General features: G+C 42.6%; 2 protein-coding genes and 1 long non-coding RNA gene across 6 annotated transcripts in view; 1 reads left to right on the top strand and 2 right to left on the bottom strand.

Annotated features, from left to right (window-relative positions):
* ccne2 (cyclin E2) overlaps window positions 1-18,450 on the bottom strand; it is a 75,088-nt gene that overhangs the window by 9,641 nt on the left and 46,997 nt on the right. The gene's annotated exons all lie outside the window — the stretch shown is intronic.
* tp53inp1 (tumor protein p53 inducible nuclear protein 1) overlaps window positions 14-18,450 on the bottom strand; it is a 33,165-nt gene continuing 14,728 nt past the window's right edge. Inside the window, exons 1-4 of one of the 3 annotated variants that reach the window (XM_064338848.1) lie at window positions 11,939-12,145; window positions 7,724-8,047; window positions 4,856-5,249; window positions 14-4,275 (exon numbers count right to left, since the gene is read on the bottom strand). In XM_064338848.1, coding sequence (XP_064194918.1) covers window positions 4,023-4,275; window positions 4,856-5,249; window positions 7,724-7,850 — 774 coding nt within the window. In that variant the 5' untranslated portion in view covers window positions 7,851-8,047; window positions 11,939-12,145 and the 3' untranslated portion in view covers window positions 14-4,022. Of the gene's footprint in view, window positions 4,276-4,855; window positions 5,250-7,723; window positions 8,048-11,938; window positions 12,146-18,450 lie in introns of those variants that run through there. The other 2 variants (XM_064338864.1, XM_064338856.1) reach the window with 2 other exon arrangements.
* Window positions 10,610-12,356, top strand: LOC135256760 (uncharacterized). 2 transcript variants are annotated; one of them, XR_010330519.1, is made up of 2 exons: window positions 10,610-10,923; window positions 12,156-12,356. It is a non-coding gene; the product is annotated as an uncharacterized LOC135256760 (long non-coding RNA). The 2 variants fall into 2 exon arrangements; XR_010330520.1 differs by having other exon boundaries at window positions 12,114-12,356.

Raw genomic sequence — 18,450 nt, 5'->3', positions numbered from 1 at the left:
ACTTCAGAAAATATTTATTAAAACACATTTATTGAAGACTGGTGGCTTACATCACATACACAAATCAGGTCTTAAATGTTGCAGTTGAAAAAGACTACTACTTTCTCATGTCCATATTATGCTGACCATACAAAACAGTAAGTGCAACCAGCACTCTATTAGTTTGCCATATATCCAAACCAGTAAGTATGACATCAATAATTAGACAAATAACAGTTAATGCTAAATTCTACACTTTTTTGGCAAAGTGCTGTATTATTCCAGTAAACTAAATCAATCAAGCAGAGTCTAACACTTGGTGAGAAATGCCACATAAAATGTTCTTCACACTTTAAACATAAGGGAAAAATTGCTACATTTGTGTATAAAAGCTGTACAGAGCAAGTGGCTCATAGAAAAAGCTACCTCCTGTGCATAGATGATTTGCGTTCATTTGTATTGTCCGTTTGGACAGTTCAAGTTCTTCATTAATGCATTGTCATACTGTTAACCTGGAAGGCACATAATCCAAAACACAATTCAAGGCAAAAATAAGAATCCCTGTTATAACATCAAAAGCGAGTCAGCTGAGAACAGAATAAACAGCTCCTTCCAGCAATAAACATCAAAAAGTGAAGTTTCAGTGATCTTCAGCCTTCCCTTTGTCTGTTGACCTTGCATCACTTAACTGCAGTTCTAAGATAACATACTTGTGTAAAAAAAAGTATGTTAGCTGAAATGAATGGAAAATCCAAACAAAATGTTAACAAGGGGTACACCACTCTACTAAATTTGTATTAATATATCTATACAAGCACATGCTCATACTCTCTGACATACACCCAATAAACACTAGGTAAGTACTTCATGGCCAACCATGCTAAAAACAACAGGAAGGTTATTTTTTCCCCCAGTTAGTAAAATGCCTTATATTTGGTTATACATAAATTATTTGGAGTTTGCCTCAAGTAATTTTAACTGGACAACAGTTTGAGTCAGTTAAAATTCTCCAAACGTTCGCCAGCATTTTGTGTTGACATCGTTGCATTTCAGAGGCACAAGCCTGCGATATACATTTATCTCTGTCCCAAGCGTTTGTATAGCACAGTGGTGACGCTCAACAGAAACACTGCTTGTGAGAACACTGGGATCTCTGCTTCAAACATTTGATTACCAACACAAAGGCTATACAAAAATAAAACAAGGAAATACAAACTACTGCAGGGATAAAGTGGGTCGCTAGTTTTTGGTTTAAATATTTAAATACATCTCCATTAAATGTAACTAAACAAGTTTTTGTTAAAAAAAAAAAAAATAGATGAAAAATACAAAACCTTGGAACGTACAGTATATAGAACAATTACAACAAACAGAAACAAAATAAAAAGACTAACAGTTGCACTCCATCTTCTGATTGGTTTTAACAGTCGATTGAGAAGATTTTGAGCTAAAATGCAAAGCTCACTTTCACAGTCCTCAGACCAGCAAAGCATTACATTTCTGTTCTGTTCTTGAGAAACACATTTCTTTAAAAGGTTCGTAGACTACAACGTTTTCACAAGGCAATGTCATACACTTTCTCTATGACACATATGGAAGGTTTACAGTATGTACAAAGACAATAAATGGTTGTCAAGTAATCTGCATTTTAATAAAGTGTAAAGGTGAATTGTCTTAACCCTGAGAAGTGTACTGCAGATTTATAACAAGTATCATGAAAGATACATTAAAATAATTGACTTTTTTTATTTTTTCAACTATCGCTACGGAACCATGCAACAAAATCACACACTAACGTAGCCAGAACGCTGCATACATACATACACACATACATACATATGTACATAACACACTCATACATCAACTTCATACTGATATGTAGTATTTTTCTTGATTTTTCTCATTTATTTATTTTTTACATTTTCTTTTTTGTTGATTTTTACTTTTTTTTTTTCTTTAGCTTAATCCAAAATGAAAAGAAGGCATTTAATGATAATTAACCCAGTATTTTACCAAAGACTAAAAAAATAGTGTGAAAGTTGATTTAAGGCAGGTTCACTCTAAGGTGGAGAGGCTCCAGATTTTTGCACAACTAGAATGGAATGAGGCCATGGTCTTCCCTGATAGTTTCATGCACAGTAGTTTCATTCATTTAAAAAAATGCATGTGCGCACACACACCAGTGTTGGGAAAAATAACAGAAACACCACGAGAAAAAGGACTTTAACTTTGAAGTAATGAAATATACAAAGGTAGCTTATTTAAAGCATATTAGGTTGGATTATAATTAGCAGTATGTGCTAGCTATGAAAGAGTATATGAGCATGTAAGTGTGAGTTTCCAAATCAACATAAGGCAATAAACAGTGTTCCAAAGAGCACAAATAATCAGTACCCGAACTGCAGGTGCATCGGTCACAAAAACTGTAAATTATTTAATGTGGCAAGGGGAACAGTGTCAAAAATTCAGATTCTAAGCCAAACAAAAACAAGCTGCATCAGCAAAGAGGAACTGTGGTTAAAAGTCAAAGCTCATTGACCGGGACAGACAAACCCCTAACAAGATAGGTGCTAAGCACCCAAAACTATGGTCTCAAAAACGACCACAGAATCAAAGCAATACCTGTGAATCAGTCTCAACAAGAACTGTATGTTGTGAGCTTCAAACAGCTTCATGCCAGAGCCACCATTTGGAAACCGCTTGTTTCCAAGGCTAATGCACAAAGACGTACAACCTGGTGTAAGGGTCAGAAATCCTGGACTCTTAAGCAATGGCGTAAAGTAATACGGTCTGATGAGACATCGTCTGGTTCTTTTCATCTGGACAGGTTTCCCTTTGGAGAAAGCCAAAGGAAGCCCGCAATCCACAATGTTTGTTGCAAACATGGTAGTGGATTGCCATCTCATGTGAGTCACTGGGTTTGACGATTGCTCTGCATGGTCTTATATAAGGAACCTGAAGCCATTTTACATGATGAGGTGCACCCTATAGTGCAAATACTGTTCCCTCATGATGTCTTCATATTCCAAGACAATAAGGCCCACATACACACTACTAAACATATTCAAGAACGGTTTCTTGAACACCAGAATGAGGTCAAAATCCTTACAAGACCTCGGTAATCACCAGATGTAAACATCATTGAACCTTTATGGGAAGTTCTAGATTGCAGAATGTGATGCAGATTCCTATTATCTTCCCTCAAAGAACTGGAGGCTTCCCTTCTTAAAGAATGGTCCAATAAATCACTACAAACAGTTCAGAACTTGTATGACAACATTCTAAGAGGGACCAAAGCTGTTCTAAAGGGAAAGGGTGGCCCTACTCCATATTAGTTACTTCATATTCATACGCTGTTTGGTGTTTCCGTTATTCTGTCCAACCTCTGTGTGTGCACGTGTATAACAGTGTGCATATATTATGTGCAACTGTACGTCCGCCCATTCTGAAAAAGTCTGACGAGGTCTGTTGGGGCAGTGAACAGTGAAAGAGGTGGACTGAAGCAGAGGCAGACTGCACACAGGTTATGCCATACGCACACTCTTAAACTGACCTTACTGTGTGAAAATGTTAAATGCTAATCTGACAGAACAGCGAGACCACAGCCATTTTTCAGAGGAAACGCCCCTGAAACTGATCGACTGATAAACTGTACTCTGCACAGCGGCGCTGCTTCGCCTGTGAACTGCTCTGGGGCAAAGGGGACTGAGAGAAATGGTACCGTAACATACAGGATGAGGGGAGATTTCCAAATGCACACAACCATTCGAGAACACAGAGCTCTGAAACCACGCCCCTCTTCAGCACTGCCTCTAATCTGGCACTTTCTCGCCATCAGAGTGAACCTGCCACCGAGTAAAGTGACCTACGGCATCGATTCTACCCGACCCCATCATGTCTTTATGAGACGCAAAGTCCCAGCATGGCCAGGTGTGTCTCAGGCCTGGGAGAGGAGAGGTGGGGCAGGAGGAGAGGAGGCGGGGCTAGAGGAGAGGAGGCGGGGCGAGGGGAGGCGGATGGAGGAGGGACCGGTAGGGCGGCGGTCAGTAGTTGAACTGCCGCTGCCCAGGCTGGTGCACGAGCACGCCGCCGCCGCTCTTGGCCTGCCGGGCGCTGCCGTCGCGGAGCAGGTTGAGGCGGCGCAGCGCGTTGCGGGACAGGTGCTGGCGCTCGGCGCCGTCGCGGGGCCGCTGGGCCAGGCGGCCCTGCTTGGCCTGCTCCGGGAAGCTGGTGCGGGCCGAGAGGGCGGTGGCGTAGCAGGCCGCGTGGCCGCTGGGCCTGCGTTGGGCCTCCACTCTGTAAACGAACACAAGGAGCCAGCGGTTACACAGAGACCACACCGTCACACTCAACCAGATAAACTATTTCTCAAACACTTACTTCTCCCCCCAAGAGAATGTGCAGTTAACTACAACATAACAAGTGCAATGCTTCTGTGTGGTCAGAGCAGTGGTTATAAATAGTGAAATGAGTTCTGTAATTCGGCAGCTACTGAGGCTGCATGTTTCAAACAGCAAAAGTGACTCAGCAATTAACCCTTTAAGGCGTAAGAGCATAACATGCGATTAGAATGTTCTTAACTGAACATTCTAATGCTGATGTAACAGTCACTCCTGGTAACTGAAAGCAATGCGGTTCTAGAAAAAACTAAAGGGATGAGGTCTCCTTGGCCCATCTTACATTCCATACTGTGTAGTCACAACATGTCACATTTGATCACTCGTAGATTGCGCTAGAAAGCTCATTCAGAGTCCTCCCCTGTCCCTTGGCCTTTCATGCCACCGGGCAAACTCAGGTTGCAGACGATGTGAAGCGCAGGCGTACAGAGACGCGGCGGACCCGATCTGCCAGCAGGGGGGCGCTACCGTGGCCGTACCTGTGGAGGGGCTGGTCGAGCGAGCGGCAGGCGGTGTCCCTCAGCGCGCGGCGGGGGGCGTGCACGGCGTAGACGGACATGCTGGGGTGCTCGATCAGCAGGTTCTCCAGGGGGCTGGTCTCCAGCAGCACGGGGGCCCGCCCGCCGGCCGTGAAGCAGGGGGGCGGAGTGATGAACCAGCTCTCCTCCAGCGCGCACGCCTCCAGCCGCAGGAAGCCCCCGTCTCCGTCCCCGTCCTCGGGCTCCGCCTCGGCCTCGTCCACCGCCGAGTCCAGGGACGAGCAGGAGGAGTAGCGGGCGGGGCAGTCGGGGGGCGCCATGTCCTGAGGGCACACCCCCACCGCTCCGTCCAGGCAGGGGCTGGTGCAAGCGTCTGCAGCTGTGGAGGCCAGAGCTGTGGTCAGCAAAGGGTGTGGTCAGAACGCAATCCCAAAAGAAACGGGAAAGACGGTCTTGGTCACAATCAATATAAACAGCACAGCAACTACAGTTCAGTACCATAGACTGCAAAGGAAAAGCATGATTCTAACTACTAACAGACCTGGGTCAAATACATATTTGTTTTGGATTCAAATACTTTTTTGTGCGCTATTGATCTTGCAAGGTGTAACTGAGCCTGCCGATATGTCCGGAAGGCAGGGTTTGCACTTTTAGAGAGTATTTCATTGGTTCCAATACACCAGACAAGATCAGTAAAGCATATAAACGTATCTGAATCCAAAACAAATACGTATTTGACCCAGGTCTGACAACTATGAAGCAAAATCAAACAAATGGTTTAATGGTATTGATTAAAATTATCACGCAACAATGTTGTATGCTAAAAACAATATGAAAGAATACATGAAATGTAACAGGAAAATAACAGATACATGTATTGAGTAATAGTTTCCATTTATTACTCAAAAACAACTCCGCATGTTACAGTGGCTATTTATGGAAACAGCTCATTATCAGCAATAACCTATCCAGCCCATAGGGGCCACTGTAGCACTGTCTGGAGCACTGCCCTAAGCATAAAAACAAAAACAAGCCTCTTTAAAACCTGGGTGTCAGCATTCTGTAGCAGGCAGCAGCTGTGGCCAATCAGTCAGCCCGACCCACAATGCACCAGTTGCAGTATCTCGCAGCTCAAAGCTAGACCCCCACCCCCCCTCACTCAACCGCAACATTCAGGAAGTCTTTCAAAAGCAGGCAGTGAATTAATTTACCCCATAGTTTAGGACAAAAAAAGTTACTAAACTTGATTTATCTGATTATTATTATTTTAGATTTTCACAGTATGATCATGTGATGATCAAGTTAATTTAGCAAAGTGCTAATGATTTCAGAGCCTGGCTTCATAGACATTGTTTTGGCCATAGAGATTTCCTAAGGGCGTGTGAAATGCAGGCCTGGTTATGGGACAAAGAGCAAAGTACTTCAGCTGACCAGGGTGGTAAACACTGGGAGCGAACGCAAACAAAGCAGACCCAATTCAAGCCTGATGACGTTCACACAGCTAATTAACTCACAGATGAGTGACATAAAAAAAGAAAAACAGGAAATATGCTTGGCACAGTTTTCAAAAAGAATAATCAAATGGGTGTGCACTGGGAACAAGTTTCAAACACTTAATTGGTTCCACATAAGGTCATCTCAATCTTATTTGAAGCATATGTATTAATAGCATTTAATGTTATTATATTGTAATATTAGGGTCGACCGTTAACTGTTGTCTGTTGTCTGTGAAATTAGGTGACCAGATTAAGACACTAGATTCCAGTGCAATACAGTCATAAAAATGCTGACTGTCTTCGATTGAAAGATGCTTTGCATTCAGCAGCTCTGCTTGTTTGCTTGTACACACCTCGGACACTGATTTCAGGCCAGATTCTTGGGGAATGTGACTCCCAACCTGCCCCAACGCAATACGGCAGTCCCTCTACCGCTGACTGAGAAGTCTGCCGCGATTAGCGGACAAGAGCGAGACCCACGGACTGACTACAGCGCTCGCCGCAGTCCGCTCAAAGCCAATTACTGCGAGGCCGAGCGGAGTTAAAAACGAGAGAGAATGCCCGTGCAGGATCCAGGAACTGGAGCTCCTGTTTCACCGCAGCACGAACGAGAGCACAGGGCATAGCGTGCGAGACAGGCATACAGTGTTTGCTTAAATCCACAGCCCTGGCAGGACTGGTTGATCCAGCATCTGTTATTGACTCGCGAGCCCCCATAAAGACCAAATGCCAGCGGCTCTCTAGACTTCTCGCCTGTCAGTCAAACACGAGAAAGCTCCGTCGGTCGGGCGGGCGGCCGGGGTTATTTTTACCGTAACCCACCCCCGGCTTTGTCTGGCCTTTAAACGGGCCCGGCGGCCATAAACCAACGCCGCCGCTCCAAAATATTTCATGCGCTCGGGTAACGCCAGCCGGGTCGGGTGGCACCGCGCTGCCCGCCGCCCGCACGCTAGCCGGCTCGCGGAACGCCGCCGTCTGAGCGCTAGGGGTGTCACTTACCAGCGCTAACTTTTGAGTCAAAGGCAAGCGAGGTCAGCGCCCCACGACCCGTTATGCAGCACCTGAAATGTCCGTGCTAATAAGAGAGACGGCTCGCACTTCATTTTCTTATATATAGAAAAAAAGCACACTCAGCAGGGCTAACTATAAGCTAACTATAAGCACTCCCGCCGATATGCATACCAGGAAGTGCTACAGCCGAACAGCTATAGCGTGATGATGCGTAGCGGAATGCGGTGGGGCATCTGTTGGGTCTGGGTCGGGTAAGCCATCTATGCGAGTCTCGTCCAGCTTGCGCTGCACGTTTGAGCGAAACGGCTTCGCGCTGCTAGCCGCGGCTCGCGGCGGGCTACCGGGAGGCCAGCCCCCTCACCTAAATAATCCACCAGGATCCACTCCCCGTCATCCTCCTTCTCGTTGAAGGCGGGGTCGGCGGGGAGGCAGCTGCCGCCGTCTTCCGCGTCGTCCCCAAACAGGATGCTGGTGAGCCTCTGGAACATGCTGGAGCACCACGAGGCGCTGGAAGGGGGTCTCTCCCGCTGGCTGTGGACAGGGACGCTGCTCTGCTCATCAGCTGCTGCGGTCGCTCGGCGCAGGGGGTGCGCTAGGGGGCGCTAAAGTGCACGGGTGAATGCTCTCATCTCGGGAATGCAGGCCGAGGGTCAGTCATAGCTCACAACAGCTCTGCAGAAGGCCCCTGGTGCCCAGAGAAAGGGAAGGAAGAGATGGATAGAGAGAGAAAGAAGGAGAGAAAGGGAATAAAGGAGTGAAGGAAAAGGGGAAGAGAGAGGGAGGCAGAGTGAGAGGGAAGATATAAAGAACAAGGAGATATAAAGAAAGGGAAAAGGAGAGAGAAAAAGAGAGAAAGCACAAGGGAGGAAGGGGGAAGACAAAGGGAAGAGATAGAGCGGGACAGAGGTAGAAAGGGAGGGGGGAGCAGAAAGGAGAAGGACGGGGAAGAAAATAGGGAAAGAAAGCAAAAAGGGAAGAGAAAAAGAGAACAAACAATAATTAACTTCTGATCACATGGTTTCAAGTACACACAACAACAAGGAAAGACCAGTGGAAGGTGATATAAGAGCCATGTGAAAACAAAGGCTGTGGGGAGGGGGGCACGTGCTTGTGTGTGTGGGGGGGGGGGCGTTGTGTTTGTCTGCGTGTTCACTGTACAGCAGCATGTGTGTGGTTGTGTTTGTGTGGGTGTCTGTGTGGTTTTATGAGTCTGTGCGTGTGTGTGTGTGTGTCACTCACATCACAGCTGAGGGCGAAATGGGTTAATTTGTTCCTAGATTGAGGTCTATTGTGACTTGACATAGCCTGCATTTAAAGACTACACACAGTACAGCCAGGACTGCTGATTAGGCTGTACTTTTCCTGCAGATGATATTAAGTTACCACCTGGCACACAGCAGGAGCGGTTTACTGAGCATTAATGACCCCCTGTTCCAAGCGAACGAGTTCGACGAGGCCGTGAGCTCACAGGGCGAGCTGCGCGTCGGGGTCAGCGAGCGGCCAGGCGCCCACGTGTCTGAGGCTGAATGCAAAGCTGAGGCCAGGCCTGGGCCGGGGTGCTGGGAGGACCACACGTCACAACCTTTGACCTAAGGCAGGAGTGGCTAAGAGACTATACCTGCAATCAGCAGGTTGCTCTTATACACTGGAGCAAGAGACAACCTGTATAACTGCAGCAAAATACAAATACAGCTGCATTTTTGGATATTTGAAATAATAATAATAATAATAATAATAATAATAATAATAACCAATAATTTAAAAAGCTTCATGTCACGTTATGTTACAGGCATATAGCAGACGCTTTTATCCAGAGCGAATTACACAACTTTTTTACACACCATTTACATTGCATTCACACAGCTGAATATATACTGAAGCAATGCATGTTAAGTACCTTGCTCAAGGGCACAACGGCAGTGTCCTACCCGGGAACTGAACCTGGACGACCTGTTCTCTAACCATTATACTACACTGCTGCCCAGTTACTACATAATATTGCCATTATACCACACTTTCCCTGGCTAAGGGCAATCTGACATGCAGGTTAAAAAAAAATTGCACCTCTTTTTCAAAAGATAAAAAATGTATATATATATATTATTCCAGTGGCCACTGAAACACAGCCTCTGAGTTCTGGTAGAAGTGCACTACACTCATTTTGTGATTGAGGGATGTGAAAAGACAGACAGGAATGGAGATCAGAAACACAAGGCAGGGAGGAGGAGGAGGAGGAGTGGCCCACTTCCTGACACAAATATGCAAACAGATGGCAGAAGAAACGGACAAACAGCAGCCTTCTCAGAACAGGTGGAACGGGACGATTAAAACGCCGCCCTCAGCAGTTTCCAAAGCTGCCAATTTATTGAGTGAACTTAATAATCACAATCAGAGTCACTCAGGAAGAAGGCTTTTCATAACTGATCTGGCCATGCAAAAATCAAACCAGTCAGGCAGGCATGGAAATGCATGTATTGCCAACTTATCACCGACATCCATGTTATTCATTACATTATGTACGCTATTTGTGTAGCAGGTGCTCATATTTAGAGCATATAGAAGTAGTATTGGACAGTATGTTTAGTGCTCCACTAAACATACTGGTAAGGATATATGCAGCAGAGGACAAACTAAAGCTAGCTAAGTAAAATGTTATTGCTGCAAGTGGCCAAGAACTAACAGGCCATACACAGAACATAATTTATTTATTATTTATTTATTTATTTAGTTTATTTAAACAGGGACAGTGTACAAAGAACATTAACCTTATATAAGACAAGGAAAGATGTAATGTACCAGGTTATAGCAATTTGCTAATTTCCCTGGGCAGGTAAGTAAGACAGTAAAATTGAAAGGACATTAAAAAACAAAGTACAAAATACAAAAATAGTAAAAACATACAAAACACAGTCATCCCCACATCCTAACCCTAAAACAGAGCGCCCACCCCCACCCCCCAATACTAATTTACTAATGTCTAACGTGTAGTTTTACCCCCAATTCTCAGATTGATTTATTCTTCAGAATTTACATTGTCATTTAAACCTGTATATGCCGTGTGAAACGCAAGGCTCATGCGTGTTCTGGGCAGAGATTCAAAGGGTATTATGCTTATCTGTTTCTGTAAGACAGCTGTGATCGTCACTAGACAGGATGGGGTGAGAGGCCCTTTGTCCTGACGTCTTTGTGACAATCCGTATTACATGCATTTTCAAATATCTCTGAAAAGCCACTGTGTGTGCTTTAGCCTAATCGCCTGCACCTGTTCGCAATGGCAAATTACCATTTGGAAAAAAAGCAGAGGGCGTCTGGCCTGCAGAGGCTACAGATGTTTAAAAAACGAACCAAATAATAAAACATTAACTAAAGTATGTGACGTTATACGTCTCAGAGAACGCTTTTTCACGAAAAAGAAGATTCCTGATACCATGACCGATCTATCGTGTATTAGGCATATCAAATGGGGGGAACGATAAACCAACCTGTTATCCTATCACACTTTCTGTGCTAGACACATGACGTCATCAACATGTTGTGTTTCAAGGGCGTGCGGTAAAAACGGTACGTACAAAGCATATTTAATATCAGTTAACACGGATTTGCTTTTCGTTTTAATCAGATACCTCTGAATGCCACAGTCGGCTAGGGCTTAAACATGCAGCCATCTGTCAATAGAGAAAATTATTTCCATTATCAAATTAAATGGGTCATCTAGGGATGAATTGCCAAGGACAAAAAAACGCTAAAATCGTTATGATCAGACTGACGAAGCAGACATACATTCCTTGTTTCAATATTCACATTAAGACTTAGGTGTTGGTTTAGCACTCAACCGCCTTCCTGAAATTAATGAATCGATAAGTCTGTGCCGATACAGTTGCTCGTTTTATCATAACGAACTATCGACATCACGATTCAGAGTTAGTGTTCAAGCTTTAGCCTTTTCCAAGAAAACCATATACACCTCGAGATGTCCCGACTGATAATTATGGTCGGGGTTATAAATTCCTTCATCGCCTCCAACAAAAATAACTGGACACGACTACGTTATTTGACTAATCTGTTTTAGGAGTACGCGTACAGCGGTTTCGACGAGCACTATTACAGCTTACATCTTGACTAGGGAGAGTGGCTGTTGCCAAAAGGGGAGGGGTGGAGGGGTTCAAACGTAACCCAACACCCATAGGGCGGACGGCGACTCCAGATATTCAAATATCGTGCCACTTTGCATAAGTCTACTCTTATTAGCCTATTTGTTTAAACTGTTTAGCCAAACAGATTATTCAAGAGCTTGGATAACTGATTAAGAGTCAACGATATGGATTTTAACGATAAAAGTAAAGTTTACAAACAACTAGCCTAACAAGCTCGCTCAGTGGTTGTACAAGATATAGCCTAGTCTACATTTTAAAAAATGAGCTTCCGTCATTTTTCATTAGCATTTTTCATTTTTGTTGTCCATACCGAACATTAGAGTTATTGTTGAGAGGGCAAAGTCAACACCGCTTGACTTCAGCTGATCAGCATCCAAAAACTTTTTCTCCTGCTCATAAAGCACAAAGGAAGAAAAACTCACCTGCGGCAACAAAAATGTAAACAGGAAAGCGATAGATCTTAGAAAAAAATCCTTAAGACTGAGGTAGAAAATACAATGTATTCCGGTAAAAAAATAAGTTTTCTTCTCAGAAGAAATGTTAAGTTTATGGACCCATAAGTGCTAACACTTCGTTGCTTTTTCCACCCTTTTCGAGGTCCCAACTGATCCCTTTGTTATTGTTGTGGAACGTTAACAGCTGATCGGGGATGACGTCGCCTGCCCAGCCTATGGGAGGGCCTTCTTGGAACTCTGCAAGCCAATGAACTGTAGCTATGCTCTCTGACAAACTGTCACCAACGCACGTGATCTGCCTCAGAGCAAGACAAGACTGGGCAAAGACCTGAAGATTTTTTGAAACAAGAGATGGAAAGTGTAGTAAATGTAAACCTAAAAACGATTTTTTCACAGCATCCAGCTCGTGTCTTGTCAGTTTCACTCTTGGCGAAGCAATTTTCAAATTTTAACTCGTTTCAGCAGCTACACTGACATATATATATATATGTGGTAGCCCAAACAGAATGTTATACAACATTTTGTTAGCAAATATTGGCCGACTGGCTAGCCCATTATCATTATACATTCAGACCGACTGTAAAACATAAGCATAACCATTGTACATAAAATTTCCGTATAAAATCCTGTTGAACGGCGGGCTTGTTGAGAAGTTATTCAAGTTATTCAGAAATTAATCAAGATAATAGGTGGATCATATCGATGAACTGATAACTTGGACTTGATTATGATTGAAGCAAGTGCAAACTAGAGAACAAGATAATCGTGCATAGTCATGAAACTACAAAAGTTATTTTGTGATTTTACTAAAATGATACAATAGTTAAACTTACAAGTGATTTTGAAAATGAAATGTGCAGAATAGTGTCAATTTTCAAAATGATCTCTTGTGCACAGTTATACCGTTTACCCCATTAAGCTTATAACGAAAATATAACTGATATCATTTATTATAAAGCGATTTATCGGTTTTTGATGCGTTTTTAAATCATAGGTGTGAACCCACAGTGCTTGGATTGGTACCAAAAACAATGCCAGGCCATAAATAGTTCATTCTAATGACACAAGCAAGATACACTTATATACACTTGATACACTTAATATGTACTTCATGGAATTGGTCTATTGCAAGTCAAATGTATTCTCTGGAGTAGGCGTTTCATGGTGTCCTGCACTTTGGATCTTGGAGCTCTGGGGACCTAACAAAAGGGGGTTCACACAAAGAAAATGGTGACAGCACAACTCAGTATGTAGGTCACCAATCAAGGAAAAGGAGAGTATCCCTGGGGCACAAGGATGCACCATAGAAGACCATACCTGACACAATATTCAATATTCTCCAAGGTCTAGGCAGAAATAATCCACTTGGACAAAGGATCTTACTGGTCTAAAAAACATTTGTATGTGAAATCTTGATAAATATATGTATAGAGAAACATTAAACCGTGTGCAACTCTTGAGTATGGCAGAGTCTCCTGTTATAAAATGCCTGGTTTCAGAGAATTAGTCCAAACTAAAGGCTAAAATTCCTTCCATAATGAATCATTCTTTTTTCACCATGAATCATTTGGTGTAGAGACATGCATGGAAGTAGCCCCGCCTAAGCTTGATGATGAAATACCCAGCAAAGTGAACTAAGGTAAAATTGAATTAGCCACTCCAGGAAGATGATGGGGGTATGACCGAAACAGACAAAAGAAAACAGCCCTTTTCAGACATTATGTACGAGTCGCTCGGTTTTGGAGAAGGGGGAGGACTAGGCCAGAGGGCCTTTTGAACTCAGGGTTCAGGCTCACAAAGGTGCTATTTTGGGATGGCCCTGTGAGCTGATGGGGTGAGGGCCTGTTGTGGCCGCTGTACTTCCCTCAACCCCAAAGGGAAGTTTTGCTCCAAGAGGCCCTGATCCAGAGTTGTTTGTTTAGCCAGGGAACACACTCTTCCTGAAAGACAAATATTTTCCCACCTCTCGTTTACAGTGCTAAGGTGATGTAAGTGTGAATCAGAACTCTCACACCCTGGCATCTTGTTTTTTGTCCTTCCACCCCACCACCACCACCACCTAGCATTATACATGTGTAAAAACAAGACTAGCTAAGCACTTTGGTGTTACAACACACAGATAACATGTGCTGCTCACTTCTTCAGCTAATGTTTCCTCTTTTTTCCAAAACAGACTGATAACACTGCCAGCTTTGCAAGCTGTGTTTGTTATAGTACTGTATCTGCAGATGAACAAGGTCATTTTCATACAGTGCAGAATTACACTGGTTATAATTTTTAATACAAAAGGTTATAATTGTCATTTTTTAAAATTAATTAATATGATGTTTTTGGATTAACATTAAGAACCATAACATAGCTCTGAGGGCTCTTAAAGTTGAAGGACATCGAAACAAAGAAGCATTTATAATTTGACACACATTCACTCCAGTGCATGTCCACTATTAAAAATAACTGAGGAACTTACAAAGGTGCTTGAAGAAATAAAAGTTGCAATTACATAACATTTTTCAACCAGAAAAAAACTCTACCTGATGGTAAAAATGAAGTTGAATGGTGAAAATGAAGTTGAAATAAAGAGGTGAAGTGGGGCCAGGTAGGAAACACACAACATTCCTTATCCCCTCAAACCAGCCCACTGCGGCACTTCTTATGTAACCTGTTAATGTTTAGTATAGAGTTACCACAGCTTGCACAATGGCAACTGGGAGCCCAGAGGGCCTGTACATGCATACAGTATGTTCTCTTGACAGATATGTTTACGCATTCTTAATTGCCTATTTTTCTCCTCAGATTAATTTATAACGGACAGCATCTGCTAAACAGAATCATGTGACATGCATAAACAGTTTTGAGAACATCTGCTGGTGAGGTAATGTGGCATACCTGGATTTACCACACAGAGGTTGCAGGTTTGATTCTGAGGCACTGCGATGCTGGTTTTTCCCATAGCACTGTACCATGCTTGAATTGCTTTTGTGGGTATTCTGCTGTATGAATATAAAATGTATAACAACGTACAGTATGTCACCCTGGGCGAGGACATTAGGGAGCAAGAATAAGATGATATCATATCCTATGGTATTTTGACCGTCCCTTTATTTTACAATGTTGTCTGACGCACAGGGAAATCAGAGACTAATCCTTGTCAACTCTGATTTAATTCAGTCCAGTCCCAAGCTAACACGTGAATTTTTATTTCATGTTGTCTTCTTTTTGCACTTTATGTCTGAAGGGTACAGGCTGATGGGATAAATGGTTTAAGCAACACTTAAGATTTACAGGACCTTCAGTGTCTATTCTGACATTTAACAATCACTCATTTCATCCATATGCTCACTAAAAATAAAAAAAACATTTTTTAAAAGAAAAAAAATAAAGTTTTACCACTCATAATTCATGATAAGCTTAAAATCCAGAATACTGGTCAAATCCAAGGTAACCTCGGAAAAGTTCACAGGAAAACAAGAGGTGTGATTTTGTTTACCTCAGCAACCACAAACAGAGACCTGATTCTTCTGTCCCATACTTAACTATCCTTCACTCTTTGAATTTAACCTGAACATGCAGTACTTCACTTACTACAATCATTTGTCTCACTGCCCCATAAAGTGACAAGGACCTTATTTCCAGGTTCCAAAGAACCCCAAACAAATATTACATAGAAGAGGGCCCTTCTGAAAGAAAGCTTCTACAGTCCTATGGGATGTTTTTTGCTTTTGTAAGGGGAATCTCATAATCTTTAATATGCACTCCATAGTGACATTTGCCCTGTTATGGGGAGAAATGTGCCTAAGGATAGGGCAGTGTAAATGGAGAGAGGGAGAGAATGAGAAGAAGAAAGACATGAAAAAGGAGTTTAGTGAGTGAGTGAGACATCTGGATTGAGGATTGCATCAGCACAACCAGATTGGTGGGTGGAGCAGACCAAACTCTGCATGGTTGGCTAGAAGAACCTGTCAGTCATGGCTGGGATAAGAGCCTGTAGTGACTGACAATGCTCTATAATTTCATTGATGAGAATACTAAAGTTCAAGATTACTCTTTCAAACACGTTCAGAGAGAATATGTGTGTCTCCTTGGGGCCGTTAATTCTGACTTCCATTTTTTTCCTTTCAATTTAGCATTTTAAAGAAAACAGGATTTTTTTATTGGCATTCCCCATTCAAAATGGTGACACTAATAAGAGAAGAACTTGTGTACCAATGTGTGATCCTACACTACGAATCACAAAACTCTGGCTATTCCACTTTGCCATACAAATCACATTATGTGCATCTTGTGGAGAAAATGTAGTTGTCAGACTAAACCAGCATGCACAGGCCAGCAATACAATTATTTTGTTAATATTGTGTTAAAAGCTGAAGTAAAAGTAAACCGCTCCATGGACATGGAAGCTTGGAGCAGCAGGGATGGCAGCATCACTGTAGGCTGGTGCTGGGCTACATTAAACAAAGCTTAGCCCCTCACCAAAAACATGTGGAGGCCTACGCTAGACCCACTCCCATACTGTTCACCCAAGCACAATGAGAGCTGGAAAAAAGGAAGCCAGGCTATTCCACCACAACAACTGTGCACTCTGCAGTTAGTATTGGCATTTTCCTTATACCTTACACTTCGAACAAAATGGCACCAACTACAACGGCAAACAGACCTTCTATCTATGATAGACCTTGTCTATCATCACATGGTGGATGAGAAATAGCTCAGTGAAATAAAATGAGAGAGAAAAGCCATCATGTAAAATTGGCCATTTGGCTCTACAGAGAAAAAATGAAATGAAGAATATTGTGGTTATTTTATACTCTGACCTTAGTCAAATCAGCAATGTGATCAGAAGCACCTTCTGCTACTCTTGTAATGCACTAAGGATAACAAAAAGGCCACTGACACACTGCAACCTGTACAAAACCTGCAGCCAGAAAACAAGAAAAATTGAGAATATTACTCCATTCTTCCATTCCATTCTTTATCTAAAAAAAGAATTTTTCTCACAACAAGAATGTTGCTCACTGATTTTAAATAACCGTTTTCACACCTGAAATCAAAAGGACTGTAGAACTATCATAGATGCATACATGCTTTAAAAAAAGGACCAAAATAAAAGTACTAAAATTATCAGGAGATTATTTTGGCATACAGTTAGGTCAATGGCTTAAAAACACAGTTTGTGCCAAACTCTCCATATGTCAGGCGTTCAAACAGCACCTTTCTCGTGTTATCAGTACAAAGGGGTCATCACTGAACACAGCCTACTCACATTGTGCCTTTCACAAGTAAACACAAGGACTACAGGGAACAAGTTCTGACAACGTTGAAAAATATTCTCCGAATCTGCGGTGGTAATCAATGGAAAAAAAAGATTAGTGACTGAACAACAGCAGGGAAAATGAGTGACACAGTTCGGTTACAAAGTCACAGACATGTCTCGACTGCATTCATGCGTTTTCCAGAAGCTAACTCCATTATGCTACTGCTTCTCTCAGCGGAAACTTGGACAGACTGAGCAGGTTGCCATTGTGGGGGCACTTAACCACACAAATGGATGCTATTGAAGATGGAGGTGATAAAAAAAATAAAAACAGAGAAGGGATATCATGAGACACGAGACCTACCCACAATCCTGTCTGTTGCTTATGTCCTCAGTGAACTTTCAGTATGACTCCCCAAAGCGAAGGTAGACTAAATTGCGCCAACACTGCAGAAATTACCCTAAAGTGGCACCCTGACAGCCTGCCCTCTCTATTTCACATGTTCTTCATGAATATAGTAGCCTACACTCACAATCTTACAATTTGTGTGATAACAAATGCTTAAAGGAGTACCATGGTGATTTTCACACTTTCTCGGTTCTATGTGCTATTTGCACAAGAAGCATTGAAGAAACACAATGAGCAAAGTATTAAATATGTCCGTTCTGTATTTTTGGAGAAATATGCGTTTTAAATTCATCGTCCTATTTTCAACCGGTTGAGAAAGTTGTCATTTTTCTACGTCACGAATACAGTAACCACTCCCATTTCCACGCCCCGTAAAGAAATCTGACAAGAAAACACCGTCCTGTTGTTCAGACAATGCAAATATTTGACTAACGTTAGGTTCACTTAAATTAGAGTGGCTTTAGATTATTTCTGGTTAAATTCATTTAGCTAGCTAGCTAACGTTAGCTAGCTAGGAGGTTCGCTTTCATAAGGCAATGTTATCGATAACGTTAGCTTGCTAGTTTGCTTTTATGAGGACGTTATAGTTGTGCTTTTATCTTAACTTGGCTAGCTAGATAGCAAAAATTATAATTGGATATAAGTCAACGTCCTTACCTTAGCTATCTATCGATACTTGATATACTACTAAGCTAGCTAGCTTGTGAAAATTCAGTCTCCCAAAAATAGCGCTTATCATGGGGCTAGCTATGGTAACGGGGCACGGTCTGTCAATCATAGCTAACTGACAGTTCTCATTACCACGCCCAGACGGTTCGG

This window comes from Anguilla rostrata, chromosome 1 (genome assembly GCF_018555375.3).
Source record: "Anguilla rostrata isolate EN2019 chromosome 1, ASM1855537v3, whole genome shotgun sequence".
Classification (NCBI taxonomy): Eukaryota; Metazoa; Chordata; class Actinopteri; order Anguilliformes; family Anguillidae; genus Anguilla; species Anguilla rostrata.
The sequence above is the reverse complement of the archived record's forward strand: the minus strand, read 5'-3'. Positions and strand labels throughout refer to the sequence as shown.